At 41.9% G+C, this 23,731-nt stretch overlaps 1 protein-coding gene across 7 annotated transcripts; it reads right to left on the reverse strand.

Annotated features, from left to right (window-relative positions):
* Positions 1 to 557: 557 nt before the first annotated feature.
* Positions 558 to 22,046, reverse strand: prrc2b (proline-rich coiled-coil 2B). Of its 7 annotated transcripts, none has more exons than XM_034546254.1 (31): positions 21,863 to 22,046; positions 17,986 to 18,163; positions 17,698 to 17,872; positions 17,209 to 17,311; positions 16,701 to 16,764; positions 16,387 to 16,530; positions 15,830 to 16,143; positions 15,546 to 15,670; positions 14,844 to 15,007; positions 14,119 to 14,203; positions 13,849 to 14,023; positions 12,705 to 13,038; positions 12,394 to 12,620; positions 11,223 to 11,424; positions 10,900 to 11,107; positions 8,713 to 10,746; positions 7,926 to 8,089; positions 7,481 to 7,596; positions 7,247 to 7,388; positions 6,931 to 7,007; positions 6,475 to 6,762; positions 6,149 to 6,268; positions 5,804 to 5,996; positions 5,622 to 5,719; positions 5,403 to 5,530; positions 5,005 to 5,245; positions 4,677 to 4,844; positions 4,396 to 4,472; positions 4,172 to 4,253; positions 3,619 to 3,828; positions 558 to 2,839 (listed from the first exon to the last, which is right to left on the reverse strand). In XM_034546254.1, the coding sequence occupies exons 2-31, from the start codon at positions 18,098 to 18,100 to the stop codon at positions 2,660 to 2,662; spliced, it is 6,753 nt and encodes a 2,250-aa protein (XP_034402145.1). In that variant the 5' UTR covers positions 18,101 to 18,163; positions 21,863 to 22,046; the 3' UTR covers positions 558 to 2,659. The 7 variants fall into 7 exon arrangements, with proteins under 7 accessions (XP_034402145.1, XP_034402148.1, XP_034402144.1 ...); XM_034546257.1 differs by having other exon boundaries at positions 6,149 to 6,250; positions 10,900 to 11,104; positions 17,698 to 17,875; XM_034546253.1 differs by having other exon boundaries at positions 10,900 to 11,104; positions 17,698 to 17,875.
* Positions 22,047 to 23,731: the final 1,685 nt, after the last annotated feature.

Genomic DNA, 23,731 nt, shown 5'->3' on the forward strand with positions numbered 1-23,731 from the left:
ATCCAAGGAATTTGACATTTATGACGTCACACAGATCATTATTTTTGAAAAAATGTTTTTTTACAGGTGCGTTATTATTGTGGCATTATGGTCATTGCTATTAATGAGATAGTGACTGAGCGTTGGAGCGCAGATATAAATGGTAATAATAACCTAACTTTATTATAAGCTCACTCAAGTGTTGAGACAATCTAGCACCCATTCTTAACATACACAATGTGTTGCTAATATTTAGTTTCTACATTAAGAGCAGTACTTTCCCAACCTTTTAAAATCCTAACCCACTCAAAATGGTAGTGTCCATCCCACATTACAGGCCATTAGTGTACACGAGTTACACACATTTAAAATAAAAAAACAAAACAATTTGAATGCCAAACCAAATTTTTTAAAATAATTTTGAAGTATAAAAGCCACTTGAGGTGTAACGAAAGTTCAACTGGTCTGCTTCATATGCTAAAACCACATAGCCGAAAATTATTTCCCCAAAATGTCTGCTTTCACAAGAATTTGATGCATGGTTTTAATATGACAAAGTGAGAATACAGAATCAACAGTACATTTATGAAATCACAACTGCTTTATTTCTTTTCTTTCAATAAGCTTCTTTTTTTTTAACAAGGGAGAGTAATGACCAAATATCTGAAAGGATACAGATCAGGTAGGATAAATAGAATGCTGGATCAGCTGTAAAAGCACTGGTCCTTTTGACAAAATGAAATATGCATCTTAAAAGTAAAAAAAAAGTCAGGACAACATTTTGGTGCAGGTACAGTGATGAGAAGCATCAGGATCTTTTGCGGGAAGGGATGAGGCAAAAAAAAAAACAACAAAAAAAACACTCCAAGCCCGATAAACCTAACAAGTGAAAGCCGTCCGTTCTGAGAACAGTGACCTTTTCAACGTTAAATCCTTTATAGTGCCACAATATCTAAAATGAAATGTGGGTTTAAGCCTCCCCTCGCTGACGAGGCTCGACTGTACAGTAAAATATGCATATACATATAAACCAGTGAAACACTGTCAAAGATAAATCGCAACATTTTTGTAGTGTCATGGAGCGTTATGATAAGCGGTAACATTTAACCAGTTTGGTTTGGCATTGTGAGTTTCAAAATGAGTGTCCAATACAAAAACCTAAACAAATGATGATTCCAACAGCTTCACATTTTCAAATAGAACAAACACTTTAAAAGTCCTTCGTAGTCCTCTGGAACTGCAGCGCTCACAAATAAAGCTTAAGCAAACTGTATGTTAATTCAACAAGCGATGCTATACGCCCCGTCATTTGTGATCCGTTAGCTTCAAACAGGGGGAAAAAAAGTTTTTTGGACCCTGATTGTGATTATAGTTAGGCTGCACTTATTGCTCGAGCCAACTCAGAGACCAGATGCTGAATAATCAAATGGGGATGAATCCGTTCCTTCACAAGTCTCCATAGTACTGTTAAATGGGATTTTAACGGAATTAGAGAAAAGTCTTTTAAGAGCTTTTAAAGAAGAAAGCTAAACGCCCCAGACTGAGGGATGTAAAATTCATCACATGTTCATTAACAGATTCGATTAATTACAACCCAAACACAGCAATAAGAAAGCAAACATTTCAATCAGCTATTTTTTGGGGGGAGTGGGGGTCCTTTCCAGCAATTGCTAATGCAGCCCCCTCCCTCCACACAAAAACTTCACAATGAGCCAAAAAAAATAAAATAATAATAATTGTTGCCAGCTTAGTTGAGCAAAATCCACACAGTCGATGGCAGCACTGTGAATGCTGAGTTCAGGTACAGTCTTTGTGAAATGTTGCTCTGTTGTCCCGCAAGTTTACACACGTTCGGCACGTCACATGCACACGCTGAATCAATGCCGGTGAAGTTTCATGGAAGCAACATGATTTTGGTAAAAATGTCCACCTTTTAATTTTAAATTTACATACAGAAGAGTGAGCAAAAGAATGTAAAAGAAAAGAACTGAGTTTCACCACAGTTCATGGGCTGGCTTAAGGACCCCAGAAGATGCATCTCTAGGGCGATGCACTCGACTTTTGCCATGTTGACATGCAATGATGGCCACAAATTGGAGGATTTCTTTTCCCATGGGTTAATAAAATAAGTCATTTAACAATAGCATAAATGGGTGATCTTTACAATTACCAGCAAAAATGCTAATGTAAAATGACAAAAACAGCATTTCAAATTGTTTAAAAAAAAAGAAAAAAGACTTTGCTTCTCATAGTTGTATCAAGAGTCTGCCTGGTCTTAACGGCTCTAGTCCATAAAGAGGGAGTAAATAGTTTGGCAAAATGGTATGAAAAATGAACCATCTGTCTGAGTTGGCCATTTTCCTTTCTCCACTTTGGAGAGAAACACAAAAAAAAAAGAAAAAAAGAAATATCTTTTCTCTTTACCAATCTCTTAAAAGTGACTAATAATAAATTAAAGAGGACCTTGAAGAGATCTGTTTAAAAGACTGTGTTTGTCTATGTATATATTTATATATATATTTATATATCTCTATACGCGGTGTGAAATAATAGTGTCCAGTTCTGAGAGTTCATTATGATGTCTGCATGTATGCCCGTTGCCACGGGATAAGGTGGGTCTTGGAAGGCTCAGACATTGGTCAAGGGGCTTGTGTTGGCAGGCTGAGTGGTGTTGAGGATTTTAAAGTCCATTGTTATGCCTCGCCTCCTCTACTTTGACAGCCTGGGGTTTGATGGCTCCCGAGCGTGCTGGTTTGGCTTGCCCCGTGGAGGGTAGGGGCTCCTGGAGTTTGCTGGTCATGCCCCCAGATGGTGTCTTGCCCTCACCCACTGCCTTGCGCAATTCTCGCATGGTTTTATTCTGCGCAAAGAAAAGGCAGAGTTACCGAAACCGACAGCAGCACATTGAAAAAACACATTTATGCACCAACACTGATAGCTCGAGGCTGATACTCCGCTATTGGGTAAAAAAAAAAATGTTTAGATACCAAACAGTGACAATTTTATTCATCTGCATACTTTGAGAATTTCAGCAGTTACTTTTCCAATTCATAGTTTGTCTGGAAAAGCATTGTTTTACAGGGTTTTACAGTGTCATGAAGCAGCTATCCATCCCATACTTCTACCTCATTTCCCTTAAATGTGAATGCACTATGAACACCATCAACTCTTCAGAGATGATGATTTAGTCTCATCTGACCCCATTTTTAAGCCACTCTAACATAAACACAATAACCACAACTACTTTTCACTCATAAGATGTTACTGCCTCAGACTATTCAATAATGTGTACACATTTATTCATATTTGATTATATACACAGGATTACAAGTTATTACTGTTACCACATGGATTAAAAATGCTACAATTATTATTTTAGATAACTATTTGTGAAACATTTTAATAGTACAGTTTACTCTAAAAACACATGCATATTATTATTAACAGTACAGATTTACACTATGGTAGATAAGTCTTACAGCACTACAAATGCATCCTATAAAAGTTACAATATGTTAACTATAAATCTCTGCCTAAAAGGCAAAGGCGCACACTAACAAAATACAACACAAGTAATGCAAATAGAGAAAAAGAAAATTGATGAAATTAAATTACCTATATTTATAGTGGGTGGCTCACCTTCATGCCATCCTCTGGCCCTTTATTAGGGGGCTCGGGGACCGAGGGAGGGGTGGAGTGGGAAAGGTCACGGCCAGGATTGGGGTAAGGGGGGGGGCGGATGAGGACAGGCTTGTTGAGCTGCATGACTGGTCTCTGAATGGGGTTGGGGAAAGGGCCAGTGGGGGGTGGGCGCATGTGCATCACCATGCTGCCCTGAACAGTTGGGACCTATTGGTGCCGGGTAAGGAGGGGGGGTAGATAAGGAGGGGGGAAGATAAGGAGTGGGAAATAAATGAAAACACAAATAATTAGCATGCCAGTATTGAATTTGTTTGTGAATTCTTTGTTTTGTTTCTTCAAACGCATCTCATCAGTTCTTTTAAAAATGTAAGTGTATATATAATATAAAATAACATAATATATACTGTAATCCAACGGCAAATTATGGCAGGTGAGGAAAATGAGGGTGGTTTAATCAATCATGTTATTCAATTTGAATTCTTAAAAGTAACCCTGTGCAAACATTGAGATGCAGGATATACACAAACATTTAAAAGAAAAAAGAAAATACCTGCTGAGCATAATGTGGAGGCAATGGGCCTACAGGCCCCCCAGGACCAGAGGGCTTCCCAATGGGACTGGCAGACCCAGGCCTGATGAGGGGAGGGGGGAAGAAAGTTAAAGAAAGCGTTATTTCCAGGAATTTTCATAAATGTGCCTTTGTGATACACCATCTGTCACTTGTTGATGGAGCAAAGCTTCATGTTTGACAGTTGTCTTTCATTATGTCTTCACCTGTAGGGTCCAGACATGCCTTGGGAATGATTGGGCTTCTCAGCAAACTGATAGCCTTTCATTTCCATCTGTGAGCCCTGAGAATAGAGCAATGAGAAAGACATAGAGAAAGACATATTGTCAATGCACATAAACAATATTGCCTTGTTATCGAAAAGAGATATGAAGAATTATACAGATTTGTCTACACGTTTTTGTGTGATAAAATGGAGTCTGACATCCATTTTTGCACTAAACAAACAAGTATATTTGTTGAGCATCATAAGATCATTAAGTCACACCTCTCGACTGCCAGTCATGACCGCAGGCTGGGAACCAGGTGGCATCATTCGGCGGGGGCCACCAACTGACAGGTTCTGACCCTGCTGCAGCTGGATCGACTGTGGGAGGATGAGATGCTGCTGAGCAGAGCCATAGCGCAGCTGAGAGCCAGGTAGGGGCATGGTCACCTAGTGAAAACAAGGATTCACATGTAAACGTTGTTCTCCAATGATGGTCCGATCATGCCACGAAGACTTATACTTGGGGAGCTGACAGGTTATTTAGTAGCATCAAGAGGAATACAGTATCTTCAGCAGTTATGAAACTGAGCTTCAGCAATCCACTAACCTGGATGAGCTGAGAGTCCATTAGCTGGGAAGAACCCATACCAGGCCCTTGGTTCATCTGGCCGTCATAGACTAGCTGCTGGCTGCCATTCATGGGCTGATAGTGGGAGCCTGACTGTGTCTTGACCATGTCTGAGGGCTGCATGCCAGGGAAAGCTGAGTAGGGCCCCTTGAGAGGGGCTCCGCCTGACAGCACCATGGGGCTGGGCTGAGACAGGTTGGGGTGCATGTAAACCTGGGACCTGAAAAGGAACAAGACACAGCAGGGCAGCAGAATGAGTGAAAGGAAAACAAGAAACCTAAATGGTGGTGCTACATACATGAAACAGATAATATGACTAAAGTGAAGCAAATTAATGGGACCAGTGGAAATTCCATGATAGATTGAGGTGGCAGTACCTGAAGGAGGAAATAGAGTTGAACATCTCTTGGGACTGAGAGACGGGTAGACCTCCCCGAAGCCCCAACTGAGCCTGAGCCTGAAGAGACGTGTGTAAAGAGATGGGAATCTGCTGGGCTGCAGCTGCCTGAATAGATGATAGATCAAATGCAACATGATAACGATTCTGCTAAAACACAAACAAGACTGTCTGTGTGTGTGTGTGTCTGTCTCGCTACCTGTTGGTAGGTCTGCTGCTGGCTCATGCTGGGAGGTACAAGGCGGGTCTGGCTAGGAAAAACATGAGCATCCAGATACAACGGGGGAATATGACTACCTAGAAAAGAGAACAGGCTTTCGGTTTAGTTCCACTCAAAGATTAAAGCCCTCATCAAATAGAGAACATTAAATGCTGTTTTACCTTGCATGGACATGGAAGGTGCTACTGATGCCACAGGCATTGGAGGCATTGAAACCCCTCCAAAAGAACTGTAGCTAACACCACTGGAGGAGCCAATGCTGCATGGGGGCTGAATACCGGAAGCAACGCCGCCGGGAGAGCCCTGTTCGGGTAGAGACTGGGAGTTCTCCCACGCTTTGCGTGCGGATTCCATCTGAAGAAAAATAAACATTAACGGATTTCAGTTTTGCCCTAATGTTTCCAATTTTACAATGAATGGTTTGCATAAATAGACTAACATTTTCCTTAGTTGTTATATGTATGAACATATATTGTTTGGTGTAAATTGGATTGTAATTCAAATACCTTGAGAGTGAGGTCAGCACTGGGGAAGGACATGGGGTTGAGGTTCATGCCAGGCTGCAGGTGGTTGGAACGCAGCATGGGGATACCCTGGTTGAGAGCAGTCTGTTTAAAGACAAACAGCTGTTTAGGATAAATCAGTTGCAAGTCAGTATCTCTTGTTTTCAAAGCAAAAAAGGCCACTGTTCCATAATCAAAACAAACTTTGAAGCATTGTATTGCCACTTCCTGTGGCTATTGTCACATACATACATCTTTAATGCATTTGGATTACCACTGGTTATTGCATTTAAAAAGACACCAAAAAAAGTACAGATATAGTCACTCACATTGGTAATAAGTGCATCCTGAAGCTTGTGTACAGGATTGGACAGGGGAACTGGGGTGGAGCCCGGCTGTAGGCTGAAATCAGAGTCCTTGGCACTGACACCAAACTCAATAGGAGGCACAGGCAGCGCAGTGTCCACATGGAGGTCCACGCCATTGACTGGCGTTATCGGGCCACCTTCCAGCCGATCAACACCTTCTGATCCCTTGCGGTGCTTTAGGGAGCGTTCATTTCCAATGGGCCCTGGCTTGTGCTGTTCTTTACTCTGCTCTGGACCAGCATCAGAGTCCTGGCCAAGAACAAGACAAAGCAGTAATTGGTTGACATTTCGCAATGTTGTAGCCAACTTGGCAAAACAAACAAAACCAGGATTCAGAAATATATTTTAACGGCAGCTAACAAAGCCGATACAGAATGTATGCAGTGTAAGTTCCAATGAGCAACTGCATTGTACTACCTCAGAGTTGGGCTCGCTCCCAGTGTAAGACACCTGCTTAGTCCACGAGTCTCCCCCTGAGGACTGTACTGAAAGAGCTAAAGAGATACATGAATGACATTAGTAAAGAATGAGATACATCTTTCGGGTTTAGCACAATTTCCATTTCCCAAAATGTCTACTATCTATGAAATTAATAAATATAGTTGTGCCTTGAAAAACAAAACATTTCATTCCTATCATTTCAATAGTTGAGGAGACATATTATGTGCTCTAAATGTGGTTACTGCTTGATAGCACTGACAAAAGCATCAAAAACAAAGCATCGGTCTTCTACCGGAGCTGTTGGTCTCCCAGATTTCGGTTCCCAGGTTGTTGGAAGACAGCGCCTCCTCAGGTTGTTCAATGCTCATGCTTCCCTGCTTTTTTGCAAAGCGTGGTGGTATCTTGGATGCAATTGTCCTGTTCTTCACTGGAACCTTACAAAGATTTAAAAAAATTTGTAAAAAAACTTTAGAAACTACCCTTTATGTTTATCCCAGGCATGATTACAGAGCATATGTAAACTTACAGCAGATCCCTGCTCCTTCCTCCTCCTATCATCCTCCTGTGGGCGTCTTTGCTTTTTGGACAAGGCATCCTGGTATCCATCTGGATTTGAAACTGGTCCCCCTGAATCCCCCTCAACTACAAAACAGACAGGTGGTGAATGCAAACATATCTGCAGATAGGTGGGAACTGCAGGTGTGAACATTATCTGTACGTTTAAAAATGTGTGAGTCAGCAATGCAACATGCATCATCAGTTTGTTTTTTAGCTAAAATTAGAGCAGTATCCATCTTAGAAAATAGAAATGTAGCAGCACCAATTTAAAAAAAATTATATATATATATATATATATATATATATATATATATATATACAGTTCATATACATATACATATATACAGTTCTACCTTCAGAATTGTTCAATTAATTTCTATCAACATGAAGCAATTCAACAAAATTGGACTCACTTGGGTAGCCGCTGAGCTCATATTGGGACAGAGGTTCAGTTATGTCCGTCCTGATAGATCCTTGTTTCAGTTCCTTATCAAATTTCTTCCCTGAGGGTTCATTGGGCTCCCGCTCCTCTGGTTGCTCTATGCTGTAGACTGGGCCCGACTCATCTGGGTTTCTGCTGAAAAACAGGAAAAGGAGACAAAAGGGGTTGTAATTGGGGATTCTGACATACAAATAACAGTGGAAAAATAACCCAATAAAATCTGAGAAAGTCGTGGTCAAATGAGTCAAATATTTCAGTTCGCAAATGAAGGTCAGCAAAAGCTACAGGGGCAGCTGATGCAACAAGAAAAAGAAACGAGATGACTTGAGAATCTAGTTTTGGTAGCCGATCCTCACGTCAAGCACAGATGACTTTCCCAAATTCATCTAGCCGATGAAACTGAGCTACAGCCTCATCTGGGACAGACGGATGGTGAGAAGTGCTTTTCCCTCAGGCTTTGCTTAATAGCAGGAACAAACTACAAGCTATGAATCACATTTTTAGAAGAAGATTGTCAAAAACCGGTGTTCAGTCCCATCACTGAGTGTCAGTCAGAGTATATTCAGGTAAAAAAAATATAGGAGACACCCTGTGTTGTTGGTTTCCAAGTAACTATAACTACCAGACCGTAGGCAAGCAACTAGAGCATAAATATAATTCACCAGCACATATTGCGGATGCTTCATTCTCAATAATACATATGGGGACAGTATAAAGACAATGACTTAAACTGTAAGTTTTTCCATTATTAACCTCACCTTTTACAAGAAGTCCCTCCATTCTGCCAACTGTCACTCCTGTTGGAGGAGGAGGCGGGATTATCAGGAGTACGTCCCATCTTGCTCACTTCTAGCAGTGATGGCTCTCCTTTCCTGTTCTGCCGTTCCACCAATGGTCTCTGGCTAGAGAAGCTTCTCTTGCAAAGTTCCCTCTTCTCGCCAGAGCCTGGCTCACTATGGCCAGGGTCTGAGGGAACATCACCATGTCCTTGTGGAGCTGCGGCTCCACTTCCACCTCGCTTCTCCCTCCAGTCAAAGTCGCTGTTCTCTGATCCAGTCTCCCATTCCTCTGCCTGACCAGGCTGGCTTGGGCGTCCACCAGGGTAGTGGCCACTGGGCCAGTTGTCTTCCCCACTGCCTTTAGGGCGACCAGGCCAGGGGTTAGCCAAGTCTCCATTTATGTACTCATCACTTGTCCACTGGTTTGAGCCAGGTTCAGGTTGTTGTAGACGACGGAAGCGTGGAGGCTTGTCTTGACGGGGTGGACGCCGTCTTCGTAACATCTGCCTATCGGGGTTGTCATTGTCAAAGTAGTATTCTCCTTCCTCTGTGCCATTTTCCATGAAGGAGCCAGTGAATTTAGGTGGGTACTTAAGAGTCTCACGTTCAACAGGAGGGGGTCTGCGGGAGTAAGTCGTCTCAGCTCCAGGAACATAACCATTTTCTTGCATGGAGCCACCAGTGCTACTAAACTGGGGCCCACGGCCTCTCCATGTAGAAATGTCCCTGGGACCTCCAAAGCCTCGACTGTAACTTCCAGGGGTGTTCAGCCTGGGAGGGAGCATGCGACCTCCGAAACCCCGGCTGGCCTTGGTCTTTTCTCTGGAATCTGCGGCTGTCTGGTCATCGGTGTACACCTTGTTGGATCTCCAAGAGTCTCTATCAGCCTTACGGACTTCTCCAGACTCTGTGTAACCGTCTCCATTTTCAGATCCCTTCTCTCGGCGCCTCTTGGGCAGTTCCTCATACTCAGAGGTTTCACTTAAGGTCTCACTGACATTGCGCCTGCGAGGCTTGCCCCTCTGGAACTCCTCCACCTTGACAAGGTCCCTAGATGCTCTGCCTCTGCCGGTCCGCTGAGCACCACTGCTGTTGTTATTGTTGTTATAAGCCCCCCTGAGATTGTCTCCAACTCGGCCACCACGGGTTCCACCTCTTGAGCTAAATTCCCTAAATCCTCGACTGCGGCCTCTACCTGTTCCCCTGACTGCACCAAAGGCCTGTTCTTCATCAATGAAGATCCAGTTATTGCGCCGTGGTGCTTGAGGCTCCTGAATTTCCTGGCTTTCTCTAGGTGACTGGTTCTTGCCAATGTCCCATGCGCTCTCTTTGGGAGAGTCATCACTATGGGTGCTCAGAGGCCTGTCGATTTTGGTGGGAGCTGGTGACTGCCGCTGCCTCTCTTCATGCTGTTTCTCAACAATGGGTGATGCTGAACGCCGGTTGCTGGCAGGCTGGCTATCTTTCTTCAAGTCGTAAACATTAGTCAGGACTTCTTTCTCCAAGCGGTAAGGGACAGGCTTCTCCTCGGGCTCAGGTTTAGGCTTCTCATTCTCTTTATCTTCGACTTTGAGAGCCTTGAGTACTGGTTTCTTGATGGGACCAGTTCTGCGAGTCAAGGTGCGCCCAGTGCTCTCAGATGGCTGGCTAATATTACTACTGGAACTGGAAGTAGGCTCGGACCACTGGCTTTGGACATTGTTGAGTCCTCCATCTTGTTTCTGGCCTCCATCTCTTTTCCAATTGTCCTTTGAGCCATCTGAGGTCTCATCGTGAGTTTCACTGCCGTCTTTCTGATTCTTGTCTCTACAGTCTTGTTTTGGGTAATCACTATCTGCATGAATCAACGAGTGGTTCTGCGCAGTGGTCAGCAAGCCTTGGTCATGGTGTTGGTGTTCTCTGTCTGGGCCTCGACTCTGGTAAGTATGATGGGGGATATCATCTCGGGGGTGGCTCAAGCACTCAGTGGCCCTCTCTTCATAGGAGTCCTGTTGGGTGCAGGCCATATCATTTCTGTGGACAAAAGATGAAGAATGAAAAAATGGAGGCCTATGTCACAGTTTTACGTGGTAATAATGTTTTGTGAGGCCAGTTCCAATGAAAGCATGCCCTAATCTCAGAACTGCAAAATTCACACAATCTAATATCTTAAACACAATATCTGACCTGTCATCGGGCTGACCACTGTCTGAGCTTTCATGCGGTCTCTGGTAAGGTGGAGTGAAGCTGCGCAAGGGGTAGCCATCTTGGTTCCACATAGGGTAAGGCTCAGTGGAAGGGGCTCTCCTCTCCTGGTGCAGGTTTGAATGGCATCCCTCATCGGAACCAGGGCTGTTCAGGTGGTCTTGATGCATCATGGGTTTCATCATTCCTGCTGAAAACAACCAATGTTTTAATTTCATAGCTTTTCCATGATAAAAAATAAAATCAGAGGAAAGGGTGATTACAGATGTGAATGTATCTGCTCCTTTTAGTGAATTGTTGCTCACCTGAAGAGTGGACAGCACTGGGGTAGTAGTCAACAGGAGATCGTCCTTGGGTCATACGGGGATCCATGAAAGGAGGCATCATCATCCAGCGGGGATCGAACCCGAGGACATGTGGGGGATAGTAGCCCCGCTGGCTGTGGCTTGAGCCAGATGGGGCAGGGTGACCCGACTGCTGCCAGTGCTGCATCTTGTAGACTTGTTCCTGTAAAATGTATGTAACAAATACACTTCTAAGAGGTTGTGCGACATTTCTTTTAAATGCCTTCTAACATTCAGCTAAAGCGAGACTTTAGAGTAATCCGTCAAAAAAACATATCTTAAAATATCAGTCTTCTTTGTATAGAGCCCCGACTGTTTATGATAATGTGAACCAATCCTTTTACTCCACATTCACAATTGAACACACAAGAATCTTTCAGCAAAGAATCAATAACTTACACTATAAACAAAACAATGAAAGATTAATATCATGAAAATTAAGACTACACATCTGTGTTTCACTCCTCATGCATGACGGTCGTCATCATAGCAGCTGTGGCCAAATAATCTAGTAATCAGCCTTTTTCACAGCAGATATTTTGACTCTCATAGGTGGAAAGGTTCTGTTCTTTTCATGTGTCCCAGTAAGCCATGGCAGTGAGAGTGAGCCAGAGCAGTTACGTATGTTTTCACATAAAAGGAATTTGTCAAGGCGGGTGGTGCAACAATAGAAGAAGAATTAGGTGATGTGAAGAATTAAGTGTTAATTGATGTGCAGGGGAGTGACCGGAAGGAAATGGTCCTGGGGATGACAGAGTCAGTCAGTGTGCAATATCAACATTTCTTTTGTTAAAATGCCTTTGAACACTTAATCAACTCTCTTGATGTGCACTGAAATGTGCGAAACTTTGAAATATTGTAAAGTGTATGCATCTACTTTACTACTTAAGAGTCCATTTCCTGTTCTTCTTGCATGAGATAACCAAAAGACATTAGCTCCACAATAACTAACAATCCAATCAAAGACAAATAGGTTAACAACCTTAGCAAGGTTGTTTGCATGCAATGACAGAGGGAGCTACTGCCATGAACTCTTGAGAGCCCTCTTCTCACAAAGCAGTCACTAATACATTGACGCATGAGTCTGGGATTAAGAATGTATTGGTTAGAAGTAGCATCAGCTGGTGCTTACCTGCTGTTGATGGTGCTGTGGCTGCTGTGGCTGCTGTGGCTGCTGTGGCTGCTGTGGCTGCTTTTGAAAGCGGGGTGGGATGGGTTTGGAGGGATGACGTCCACCGTAGTCTCCGGAGGGGGAGATGGGCTCCTGGACATCATCCTCACTGGCACGGTAGTTAGAGAAAGCAGGTTCCTCGCGATAACTCTGGCCAGGAGAGTGGTCTTGGGGACACTCACTTCCATCTGGAAATCATTTGATCACAGAACAGGCTTAGCATTTGCCACTGCAGTAAGTAGACAAAGCAGTTCTTTTTTTTTTATAAATACCTTTTGTGCTGTACTGCCAGTTCTCAATGTGGCCTTTACTCTGTTCCCTATCTGGGGAAAGTGGAACCTCTTTGCCATCTCCCTCTATCTGGCACTCCTCTGTTCTTGATGTCTGCCTTTCAGTCTTCCCAAACTTCTCATCCAGCTTTTTAAGTTTTTCAGCACAGGCAGCCAGCCGTTCCTCACGGGCACGCCTCTCCTCCTCGTCCCGGCGTCTGCGAGCTCTCTCAACAGCCTCCAGCAGCTCAGGTGACACGTACTTTGCCCTTGCTGGAGCCTGAGACTGGCGATCATCTTGGTCAGCCAGTGGCTCACCTTGGATTTTCTGCTGGACCTAGAGATGGAACAGAGGCATACACAAAATATCTATATTATCTCCTACGAAATAAGAAATATTTCACTCTGGGTTACCAAAAATATTTAATTATTTAAAAAGTGTTCATGCTTGAAGGTGGTTATTTGTTTACCTCTAACATTGACAATTTTAGCTAACAAAACGGAGTCCATTTCTTAAAAAAAAATTACCCTGATGGTTCAATTCTAATTTAACTTTCAGGGAAAGTGTTAGAAAGATGTAGCAGTCATATCAATTGTAAAAACATCGGAAGGACGACAAGCAACGTATGCACCATAAACCACTGAGCCTTAAGGACATCCTAAATTACACTGTCTGCCAAGCCCATCCACTCACATTGACAACTTAAGCCTCAAAGACTTGTTTAATGAAAGAAAATATCAAATATGTACCTCAAATGGGCAACTCTACTTGGTTATTTTAGGGATGGATCTTTTCACATTGAAACTGGCCAAAGAAACTGATTGCATACTCTGCATTTTAATTATGTCTGCCACATCGTTTTCAGTTGCCAAACAGGAGGCATGGCAAGGGAAATATAGTCAGACACATATCTCTATGGTTACTGCAAGGTCATTACTCCCAATTCAAAAGGACAGTCTCACTTGAGGGCGTATGAAGGCACACTGGTATTCATATGCTCTGCAGTGTTGCCTTAACCTCCACAGTCGCAGAGGGATTAAAGAACAAGATGTGCGTTATAACTGTGAATAACATCATAATAAGTTAATCTTAGGCAAGTCATCTCAGTGGAGAAGGATTAGTGGAAACACAACAGTGTGTTGTTACCAGTGCGTCCGTAGGGAGATATCTGCTGTTGGTCTTCCTGGGCTGCTCTGGATGGTGGTGTTGGTAGGAATAGCTCTCCTCAGGGCCCTCCTGAGGGTAGGACACCTCACCTGAACTTAGGGAGGATATGCAGTCACGCTGGAGCTCTCTCTCCCTCTCCTTCTCCCATTCAGTCCTAAAAAGTAACGCATTCAAATTGAACATGGAACCCTGTAAAAAAAGTATAATTTTATTTGGAACATCAATGAGCCATCAGGAAAGAGATCTCACCACATCCTTTTCTTTTCACCGGAGGGGTCATCTTCGTCATCACTGAACTTAAGCTTCTCACTATAGTCAACTTCCTCATGGAGTCCTAGACAAACAACAAACTAGCAGTCAGCGGCAGTAATGTAGGATGGGATGTAGAGCATTGGGAACAGGCATTGGTATCCTATCGGCAGATGTGGGAGTTCCTGCATGTAAACAGAGCTCCATTGCATTCATACAGCCAGTGATTGCAATCCAAAACTGGACTTTAGTATTGATAGCGAGTGGAGTTAAATAAGCACTACATACGAGCAGTCAATCTCTACTGAGAAAGCTCAGGTGCCTTAATACATGAATATAACACTACATTTAAAAAGAGTAATGTTAGCACCATGTATCTGGCCGAATGAAAACCACAAGAGAGTAAGTCAACTAGCTGTGTCCTGAGCAGGTACGCTAGCACATCCTACTTTTATATTAACAGTCACACACAATTTCTAAAAAGTAATTTTTCTACACAAGCTAATGTTGTAGATGCGGCTAGATCGGATCAACAACTGTCAGAAATGTGTTATCCTTTATCTAACCCACCTTGACTTATTTTGGTACATGCGTGAAGAGTAACCCTCTAAACCATAGCAAATTCACTCATTATCATCTTGTGGCTTTCTTATAATCTTGGATGGACGCAGGCTATGGAGATGAGAGGGATGAAGGAAATTCACATGTGTCTAAGAAATACTGACCTGCCCACCCATCCTCACAGTCATGGTCGAGTTCATCCAGATCCTTCAGGTCCTCTGCATTAATGATGGCTGGACGTTGCGGTCTGTCACCAGGCCTGCGGATGGGCTGAGAAGAGGGTCGAGGTGGAGCGCGAACAAAGCGGTTCTCTCTTCTCACATCACCACTGCAATCAGAGATGGTAGAAAGACAAATTAGCCAATGTCGGAACCCTCTGGCTTTCGGTCTGATGACAAATAAGCCTCTGGGGGCAAGGGGCTATATTTCTGTGCTTCCGTTGTAGCCAGCAGATATCCGGGCTAAGACTTTATTTTCCGTGCACTAATCATTTTTTGTACAGCTCGATTAGCATTAAGCCGCAAGACTGGAGTAGGATTTGAGGTGACGTTTACAATCAGTGTGTTTCACAAGTAGCCAGTTTACTAATCTAAATCATTGACACACGACAGCCGATGGGTTCTGGGATGCATTTCTGCCTCTTTTGCTTGCCACACATTCGGTTTACATGCATTCAATCAAAGCCTGCTCGAACATGATTGGTCAACACTACAAAATGTAAATACTTTAGTACGAGTAACACGTTTAATGCCAAAATATTGTCTAGTTGCCTTCAGATTTTACATGTTAATCCTCAAACGACGCAAACATTTTGGTCAAACTAATAAATGAATGGAGCAATGCTCTCGAATTGTGACTGTACTTACTTGACAAGCTCAGGTTTGGCATAGCCCTGTCTAAAAGTAGGTTTGTTGTCAAATCGGGCTGGAGCTGCTACAGTGGCAGGAACGTGGTCTGTACCTGGGGCTTCACGTGTCTCTCTGGAGCACATCTAAAAACAGCAGGTTGAAACAACGAGTGTTTATAGCAGAAGAAAAATGAGGATTTGTTTTTTTTTCTGACCTTTTCCCAACAGCAAATTGTTCACAGGTAAAATCAGCATACAGTTTTTTTTCTACACACAAACAATGACCTAAAGGATAGTACTTACAAATGCAGGCAACATGTCATGGTAGACAGCATTCGAAGTGTGATTAAGCTGATACTGCAGAGCAGTAGGGATGGTTGTTCTGCGGACAGGCTGGGCGGGTCTCAGCGAAGGCTCCTTGGGGTCAAGGACTGGTGACTGAGCCGTCACTACACTAGAAGAGGTTGTCACGGTGGCAGATGGGGGGTGAGATGAGGCGGGAGGGGTGCCATTCTCACCCAGGGCAGTGAGCTTACCCTCAGGATCTGCTGGCAAGCCGAGGGTCAGGGACGAGGGCTGAAGGTTCCTGCCACCACCTTCCCTCCAGCTCGTCACATCTTAAAGTGCGGAGAGTTACATTTCAGAAACGCTAACAGCTAATCATCCCAAATTGTCCGTATAAACTTTTTAAAAAAGACACCCATTCTCCTCTTTGCCTCTTTGTTATTTTAACGATAAAGCCGTTAAATGTGTTTTACAGCATCATTAACACTCAAATCTTGCTGCCAATTTAATAATTTGCCTTCCAGCAGACGTCATTCTATCTACGAGAAGGCCAGAAAAGTTGAGCGAAGACTTACTCTGGGGGCGGAGGCTTGGTCCGGGCCCATACGACGGATCGAAGCCGCTTCTTTCCTTGCCAGCCCTGTCCTGTTCTCCAGCTGCCTTCAGCGTGGGAAATTCCTCGTGAGAGAAGGGCTGAAGTCGGTTTAAGGCCCTTGAACCTGATGTTATCATTGAAAGAAGTTGCATTTAGAAAATCATTTCTCTGCCATATTGAAACAGTGGAATGTTGTACTTATTGCCAAGTACTATATAATATAATATAATTCACCATTAGCCAGTCATTTGATTTTAAACACGCCTCACGCTCAATTAATCTAAGGTGACTCACCATCTTTTTCTACTGCCTTTCCATTTAGCTGGGCCCATTGCTTTGGTCCACCTGTGTTTGTGTTCTGTGGAAATAAAGGAAACTCAAGTCAGAGTCTAATATCCACTCACTCTTTGATCTTTGAGAGGTAATACTTGTCTTTTTTTTCCTGATAAATTGTGGTTTAAAGCAGTCACGTACATCTTGACTCTTGCGTTAGCTAGATCAAAACAGAACAGACACACTGCGATAGAAAAGAAGACTAGGTATCCTCCTCTGTATCTTAAAAGAAAAAAAATGTATGTCCACTTATCAGCAACGTCTGCTTTCAAACACTGAGAATATATGGTACTTGCCAACAAGGGCACCAAGTCCAGTTTTCTTTTCAAAATATATTTAATCTGTATCAAGGAGTGCTTCTCCAAAATCAAATTAGACAGAAGTTACTCTTCATGATTTAAAAGGAGGAGAAAAAAAAAGCAGTACAAAATATCCCACGTTGTACATAACCATAGCAACACATACACACCTCTTGGTTGGCTACCAGTGAGGGCTTCTGAAGATTGGAGACAGATTTCTGTGAAGCCAGCTGTGGCTGCAACTCCGGCAGCTGTGGTATTGATGCAATAGAACTACAAATAAGAAAAAAAAAAGTGTTGTTAGATTTTGTCAGAGTGGGCCACAGGTACAATGACTTGACAAAAGACAGCTGACTTTTACAAAGCTTTATTGAAATGTTTCCCGACATTGCCTTCTGAGAAGGATAAAAGTGTTTTAAGATGATACTGGTCTCTTAGAAGCTTTTCATTGTACCCAGTATAGTTAACTTGTTTTCTTTCATTGCGCCACAGCATATATCTTTATGACTGAAAACCATAAAAAGAACAACAATATATTTGCATCTTAAAATAAACTATAAAATAATTACTTAAAGCGCAGTGGATTTAGCTGAATGTTGATACAATAATTATATAAGTGGGAGGTAAAGAGTGTTTTAACCGTTCCTCTTTTAACTTACCTCTTTTGATCGGGTTGCTCCTGCTTGTTCGCCCATCCTGTACCGTCTTTCGGCACAATAATCACGTTGGGATCGTTTCCTTTGTTTTCAGACTTCAAGCTCGGCAGGTGAGCAGGCGGGGGCATGCGCCGGGCTGCGGCCACTTTGCCAAGACTCTGCAAGCCATGTCGCGGAACTACTGGGAGAGAAAACATGGATAGATAAAGTAAGGGGACCGAGATTCACAATGGGATTGACACGTGGTAACAATGTAACAAAGTATTGAGGAGACAAACTTATCAAACTCACCTGCGTTTTTCTGATTTTCAGTTGATTTTCCCTTGTACTTGTCAAATAGGCTAAGTGAGGAATACTTGCTTTTCCCATCCTTGGACTTGGTTATTTGCCCCAAACGATCGGACATTGCGATGTAATGTCATCGAGTATGGAAATTTTTTGTAGCGCCTCTTCCCAGTGTCTTCTGATTCTACAAAGACAGGAACAAAAGAAATGACAACCATAAGTACAAACTTTACTGCGATAAAAAGAATATTTAACCTTCGAGGTGGAGGAAGTTCATCTTCAGGGCTCCAGACTGCGACCATTATTTACGAGTGTGCAAGTTACAATTTCACGTAGTCGCATTGGACATCAGCCAGTCCATTTCATCTCCACCTCCAAAGTCTTTGGAGCGTAAGAGTCTACAAAACAGTCCATTTAGCTGGTACCATGTTCTCAAAAGGAAGCGGCCTATCGCTGAAGGAGGCTGGTGGGAAGGTGACGACAACGATAGATTCCAACTTAAGACACCATTGATGATAAAAGTGCAGGCAGGGAGAGACTGACTCATACATAAATGTAGTGAAGTAAAAAGTTCAATACTTCCTTCCAAAGTAGCACCAACATGTAATTAAAGTACAGTACTTGTAAATGTGTCCAGTTATTGCCATCACTGAATAACACCACGCTGTGCCAAAACAAGGGTGGGACCAAATCCTGTGCTGGCTGATATTAGGCTGTGACTTTGGTAGCAGTTTGACCACCAAACCAAGCCATTTGGCTTACATGGCCAACAAGTGGTTATAGTTTTAGCTCAATGTGTAGCACTGATGAGTATGATATAGGTGGTTGTGGCCATAATGCATGAATTTGCAGGGGATTAGAAAGAGCTTTACTTTTCATCTTTTAAGCCCAACACGATTACAATTTTTATTTGAACATGATCTGGGTCAGAAATCTATCTGTCTAGAGTCTGCACAGTCAATGAGAGGGGTGCTGTGCATAGCTTTTGAAATGTATTAATATTCAACTTTTAACAAAAGATGTGAGCTAATGAAGTATTAGTCACCTTTTGTTAGTGCTAATTCTTTGGTGTGTAAGGGCACTTGGCCACACATTGATCAGAAACATTTCAACATATCAGAGTTGTGCAGAAAACTGCACGTGCCATATTGGCTCTGATCACAGTTGACACAGTTTGGAACAGGTATCGTAACGCCCAAAAAAATACCTTTTGTACTCAGGTAAACAAGGATGTGATAATTTTTTTAGAATTATTATTTCAAAAGCATGCACTTGCCTGAAATGCACATTTGATTTTAAAATGTGAATATGTGATTAACTCCATGTTGACATGGACTGCTATGGAACTTTACTTCAGTTTTTGTTTGTTTCCCATCTTGACCTGAGGGCAGAAACACAAACAAGTCAAACTTGTCTGTGACATACTGCCTAAATGGCAAGGTTCATTCACACCTTAAAACCACTCAGCGTTTCTGTGATCAAACCCAATGCTGCTCTACATGTCAATAGTAATGGTACGCAGATTTGAATGAGACCAAATTACTCTGTTCACTGTTCAACTACAACCAGACACCAATCAATCTGAGTATCACCATTATCCCCACCTTTTTTTATGTATGATATAACCGCTCATGTGTGTGGATTATCCAGAGTAAAAGGTGAACATTGTTTCTATTGCTTCTGGGTATTTCAAAAATATTTGTTCTATGCTTTGATGCTTTGTCACATTAACGATCAGTTTGGCTTCATACAACCAATAGTAAGAGGGATTTTTGAAGCCTTTTGATGGAAATGTCTTTTGAAAATGATTCATCATCTGATTTACTACTTTACGCAAACATAAACTAACTAATAACGTGTTTGCAGAAAAGCATTGCATTGTGGCACATATGTTGAAGTTAGAACCAGGTTATGCTTATACAGTAATGTGCATATTCATGTTTAACATCTGACAAAATCCTGAAGTTACATACTTGAATAACGTGAAATTGTTAGCTCAAACACACTTTGTTACCACAGCAACTTAACATATATCCAAGATTATGCAACAACATACAGCATGTACTACTGTAATGGCACTAACTACAGAAGTACACAACAGCATATAGATAAACACAATTATGCAAGACACTTTAATTACTAAATTGAAATATAACAATTCAGTCATTCATTTGGTTTACCAGTTGAGCTCTTATTTAAAGTTGCAGGATAACAAGATTCTTTAATCCAGGACTGGATGAAATATTTCAAAATTTAGAGGGAATTTATTTGATATCTTTAAAACACACTTGAAATTTGCCACACTAGTCAAGTGGTTGGAAACATAAACTACAGCAATATCAGTCAAACAAGAGCTACCAACTTGTTATGCATACGATTAAGTTCACAACCCCAAATGTGTTTCGAGTAAAATGTTGCGATACGTGGACAAACATGTTCTTGAATAAACATTTGTATGATAGCTAACGTTAAGTTGCGCTGACATTTCGAGGCGATATCAAAATACACTAACACAACGCAGATGGAGACACAAGGCTTCAATAATCTGGGCTAAATGCTCGTGTTTCTTGATTATATAACTCTCGTTACGGCAATAAAACAAACAGTTTATGTTTTAAATATATACTAAAGCATCTGCAAATAATTATGGTCGCTTCAGCCGAATACCAGACGACCCCATAACGTAACTTAGGTTATGGAAGGCCGCTCCTTTGCAGCTCCGCATAGGCGTTTTTACCGGGATTTACCAGGAAAAATATCCGCCCATCAAGGTCGATTTAACGGAGTATTAAAACAGATATCGCCATTCTATTAAACTTTCATTTCAGATAAAACTCTAGAATTTCGATAAGGATCACCAAAATAACAAAACTCGCGTTAGTTGACATTTGGTTAGAAATGGAAGCTAACATTATGACAGCGAATGTGAGAAATAACTTGACGTCGTTTGTATTTTTATACGGTCATTTCAATATCAGACAATCAACAGAAAACTAAACAAGAACTAACGCTACATATGAATGTGCAAGCTGTACGTATAGCATGCTTTGCACGGCACGAAAAATAGCGTTTGACCTCCTTCGCGTTAGCTGGAGATGTCGTTACCTCATTGGAAGCTAATGCTAATTCCGGCACATGACACAAGACAGCAGCCAAATCGCTGCACAAAAACAAAAACACAATGTGTGCCAAATTACGTTGTTAATATATAAAAAAATAAAACAGCCGAAAAACAGTCGAAACGAATATTAACGTCAAAGTCCCTTGAATAGAAACGTCAAAACACAAACGTCAAAAAAGGACCGTTGCTAGCCATCACTGGTAGAATAAGCTAGCTAGAGACTGGATTCAGCGGCTATGTAAACATGGCCAACAGTGGAGCGGTGTATCATGTCGTATTTTATCACGTATTAGGCTGTGCCCATACGGACACAGGTATAATGTTCCGTATACCAAAGCTAGCTTGTAGATCTAACAACACACAGACACTTGTTCTTATTCACATTTGCTAGCTTCGCCAGTCGTAGGTTTTTCGAAAACTGGCGACACAGTAATGCCGTTTAACTTCAAGTCTAGCTAGTGTTTCAAAAACAACCCCAGCAGGCCGGAAGTTTGCAGAGCGTTTGCATTTGTGCACGGCAATAATAAAACACAGTGGTTTTAAGAGGAAATCGCTGTAAAAACACTCAGACCGACATTACCATTTTTCAACCGTTCGGTTTTTTTTTTCTTCCAACAGAACGATCTCACGACAGCGATGGGGATGTAGGGCAAGGCGATTAAAAATGGCTGCTGCCCAGAACAAAGCAACAATAAAACTGGGCAGCGGAGAAGACAAGCAAAAAAAGGAGATTTCACACAACCACCTGCCTCCAAAACTCACCAACTCAACGACTTAGTGTATCTTCTGATCAGTGACAGTGATATATTTCCACAAAATGCTGTCTATGCAAAGGATGGATGGAGATTGAAAAGCCCAATCTTCATAGGTTGAACCGATTTCAGCGGTGTTGCTGGGGTTCTACCCGGCCTGGAAATGAACAAGGCTGTGTGTAGGCTGGCTCCGCTCCGCCGAAACGTCATACGTCACCAAACGTCGTTGACACACCACAACAGGCGCCTCTGCTGGTTGATTTTAGCACCTGCAGAAACGCCATATTAATTTTGAGCAATGGTTCAATCGTTTTTTTATGAATACATATGATCTTACAAGCTGCTGTAAATGCCATTGCAGGCATATTAACATTTAATTGAAATAATAATATGAGATCAAATAGGGAGCACCCAGTGATTAGTTGATGAGACAACTGCAGGGTAGGTCAACTCCATACTTTTAACTTTGATGTATCTATAAATATATGAGAGTAGGCTATTCAGAGATTATGTGTCTGTTGCACATACAAAGTAACTACAACAAATAACATACCCTCTCCAGTTGAACTACATCACCATTAGATTGATGGGGATGGCTTGGACTGCATTTATATATCGCTTTTATTTAATGGACTGTATCATTTGTCTCTCATTCATCCATTCACAACTACATTTATGTAGCCATACAGCAATACTGTAATTTAAAAGATGTGTGAGGAAGTTGCTCGTTTTGTGGAGCGGGCACCTCGTGTACCGGGGCCATGGCCCTTTCTACATTTCTACCCCTGTCTCCCCCATCCTGATCACCTTCGAATAAAAATAATCTTTATAAAATATAATAATAATCAAAAAAGATTTGTGTAGAACACAGTAAAATATCATACTGTATGTTCAATATATATGTATTGAAATTAACTCTGAAATATGTTTGAGTCGTATTATGGCTTTGATCTTATTCCTAGTGCGAGTGACTCGTTTTACTGGCTGATCTCTGATCTACTGGCTTTTTATTGAGTTGAAATATTTCCATTTAAAAAAAGAAAAGTTAAGACAATACATTCTGTATTCTTTTAATTTCTGTACTCATTCACTCACGCACAGTATGACACATGACAGTAGGATACATTATTAAAGGTACACAGAGATGCAGAACATTAAAATATAGAGCAACAGATTCAATGTTCACATTTCATTTCAATGGAATAGTATGATTTTCTCTTTGTTTTCTGCCTTTTTACTTGACTGGTTGATATTCAAAGGTCAGGGTCTGTTATAGGTGTTTGCTACTTTGAATCCTTAAGAAAATTAAAAACAATATTTGTCCTGAGCATTATCAGTGCTCATAATAGTCAAGACGAGCAGAACCCTCTAGAGGGAGCACTTGTCTTACCTTTCATCAACCATTCCTTTCAAATGGCTGTAAATATCACCCACTGATCCACTTGTCTACTGTATGCTTTTATTAATAAAAGAAAATGCAGTAATATTGTGTTTGTTCTTGCAGCTATTTTAATAAGCCTGTAATGCTTTCAATGGCCACAGTAGTTGGCTTATCCTAATGAAGAAATCTTTCTGAAAATACAGAAAATCAAACATCACTGACAATCACCAGAATGCCTGTTTTGGCATTAAAACACGCTCAGAGCACAAAGGTCAGTGGCGCCTGGCCAGTTGTGGAGTCTAAATGTTTCCCCAGAGCAGGACACAAACAGAGCATCAAGAAACAACAGTAGGAAATGGGGCATCTGTTGAGTCAGTGCATATGAACCCTGCAGAAACAGGCCTGTCAGCACTATCAGCTCTTTTTTGGATACATGCAGGGTTGTAGAGGCCTTGTATACTGAGACAACTTTCAATCAGTAATGTTTTTTTTAATTAC

Source organism: Cyclopterus lumpus, chromosome 12 (genome assembly GCF_009769545.1).
Source record: "Cyclopterus lumpus isolate fCycLum1 chromosome 12, fCycLum1.pri, whole genome shotgun sequence".
Taxonomy (NCBI): domain Eukaryota; kingdom Metazoa; phylum Chordata; class Actinopteri; order Perciformes; family Cyclopteridae; genus Cyclopterus; species Cyclopterus lumpus.

Bases quoted from the DNA above. Each gene is read 5' to 3' on its own strand.
- prrc2b (XM_034546251.1), bottom strand. From the start codon at position 18,100: ATGTCCGATCGTTTGGGGCAAATAACCAAGTCCAAGGATGGGAAAAGC. The intron at 13,039-13,848 runs GTAACAACACAC...TTCCATCTCTAG, and splicing joins ATCTCCCTACGGACGCACTG to GTCCAGCAGAAAATCCAAGG. The intron at 5,531-5,621 runs GTAGCGAGACAG...TCATCTATTCAG, and splicing joins AGCAGCAGACCTACCAACAG to GCAGCTGCAGCCCAGCAGAT.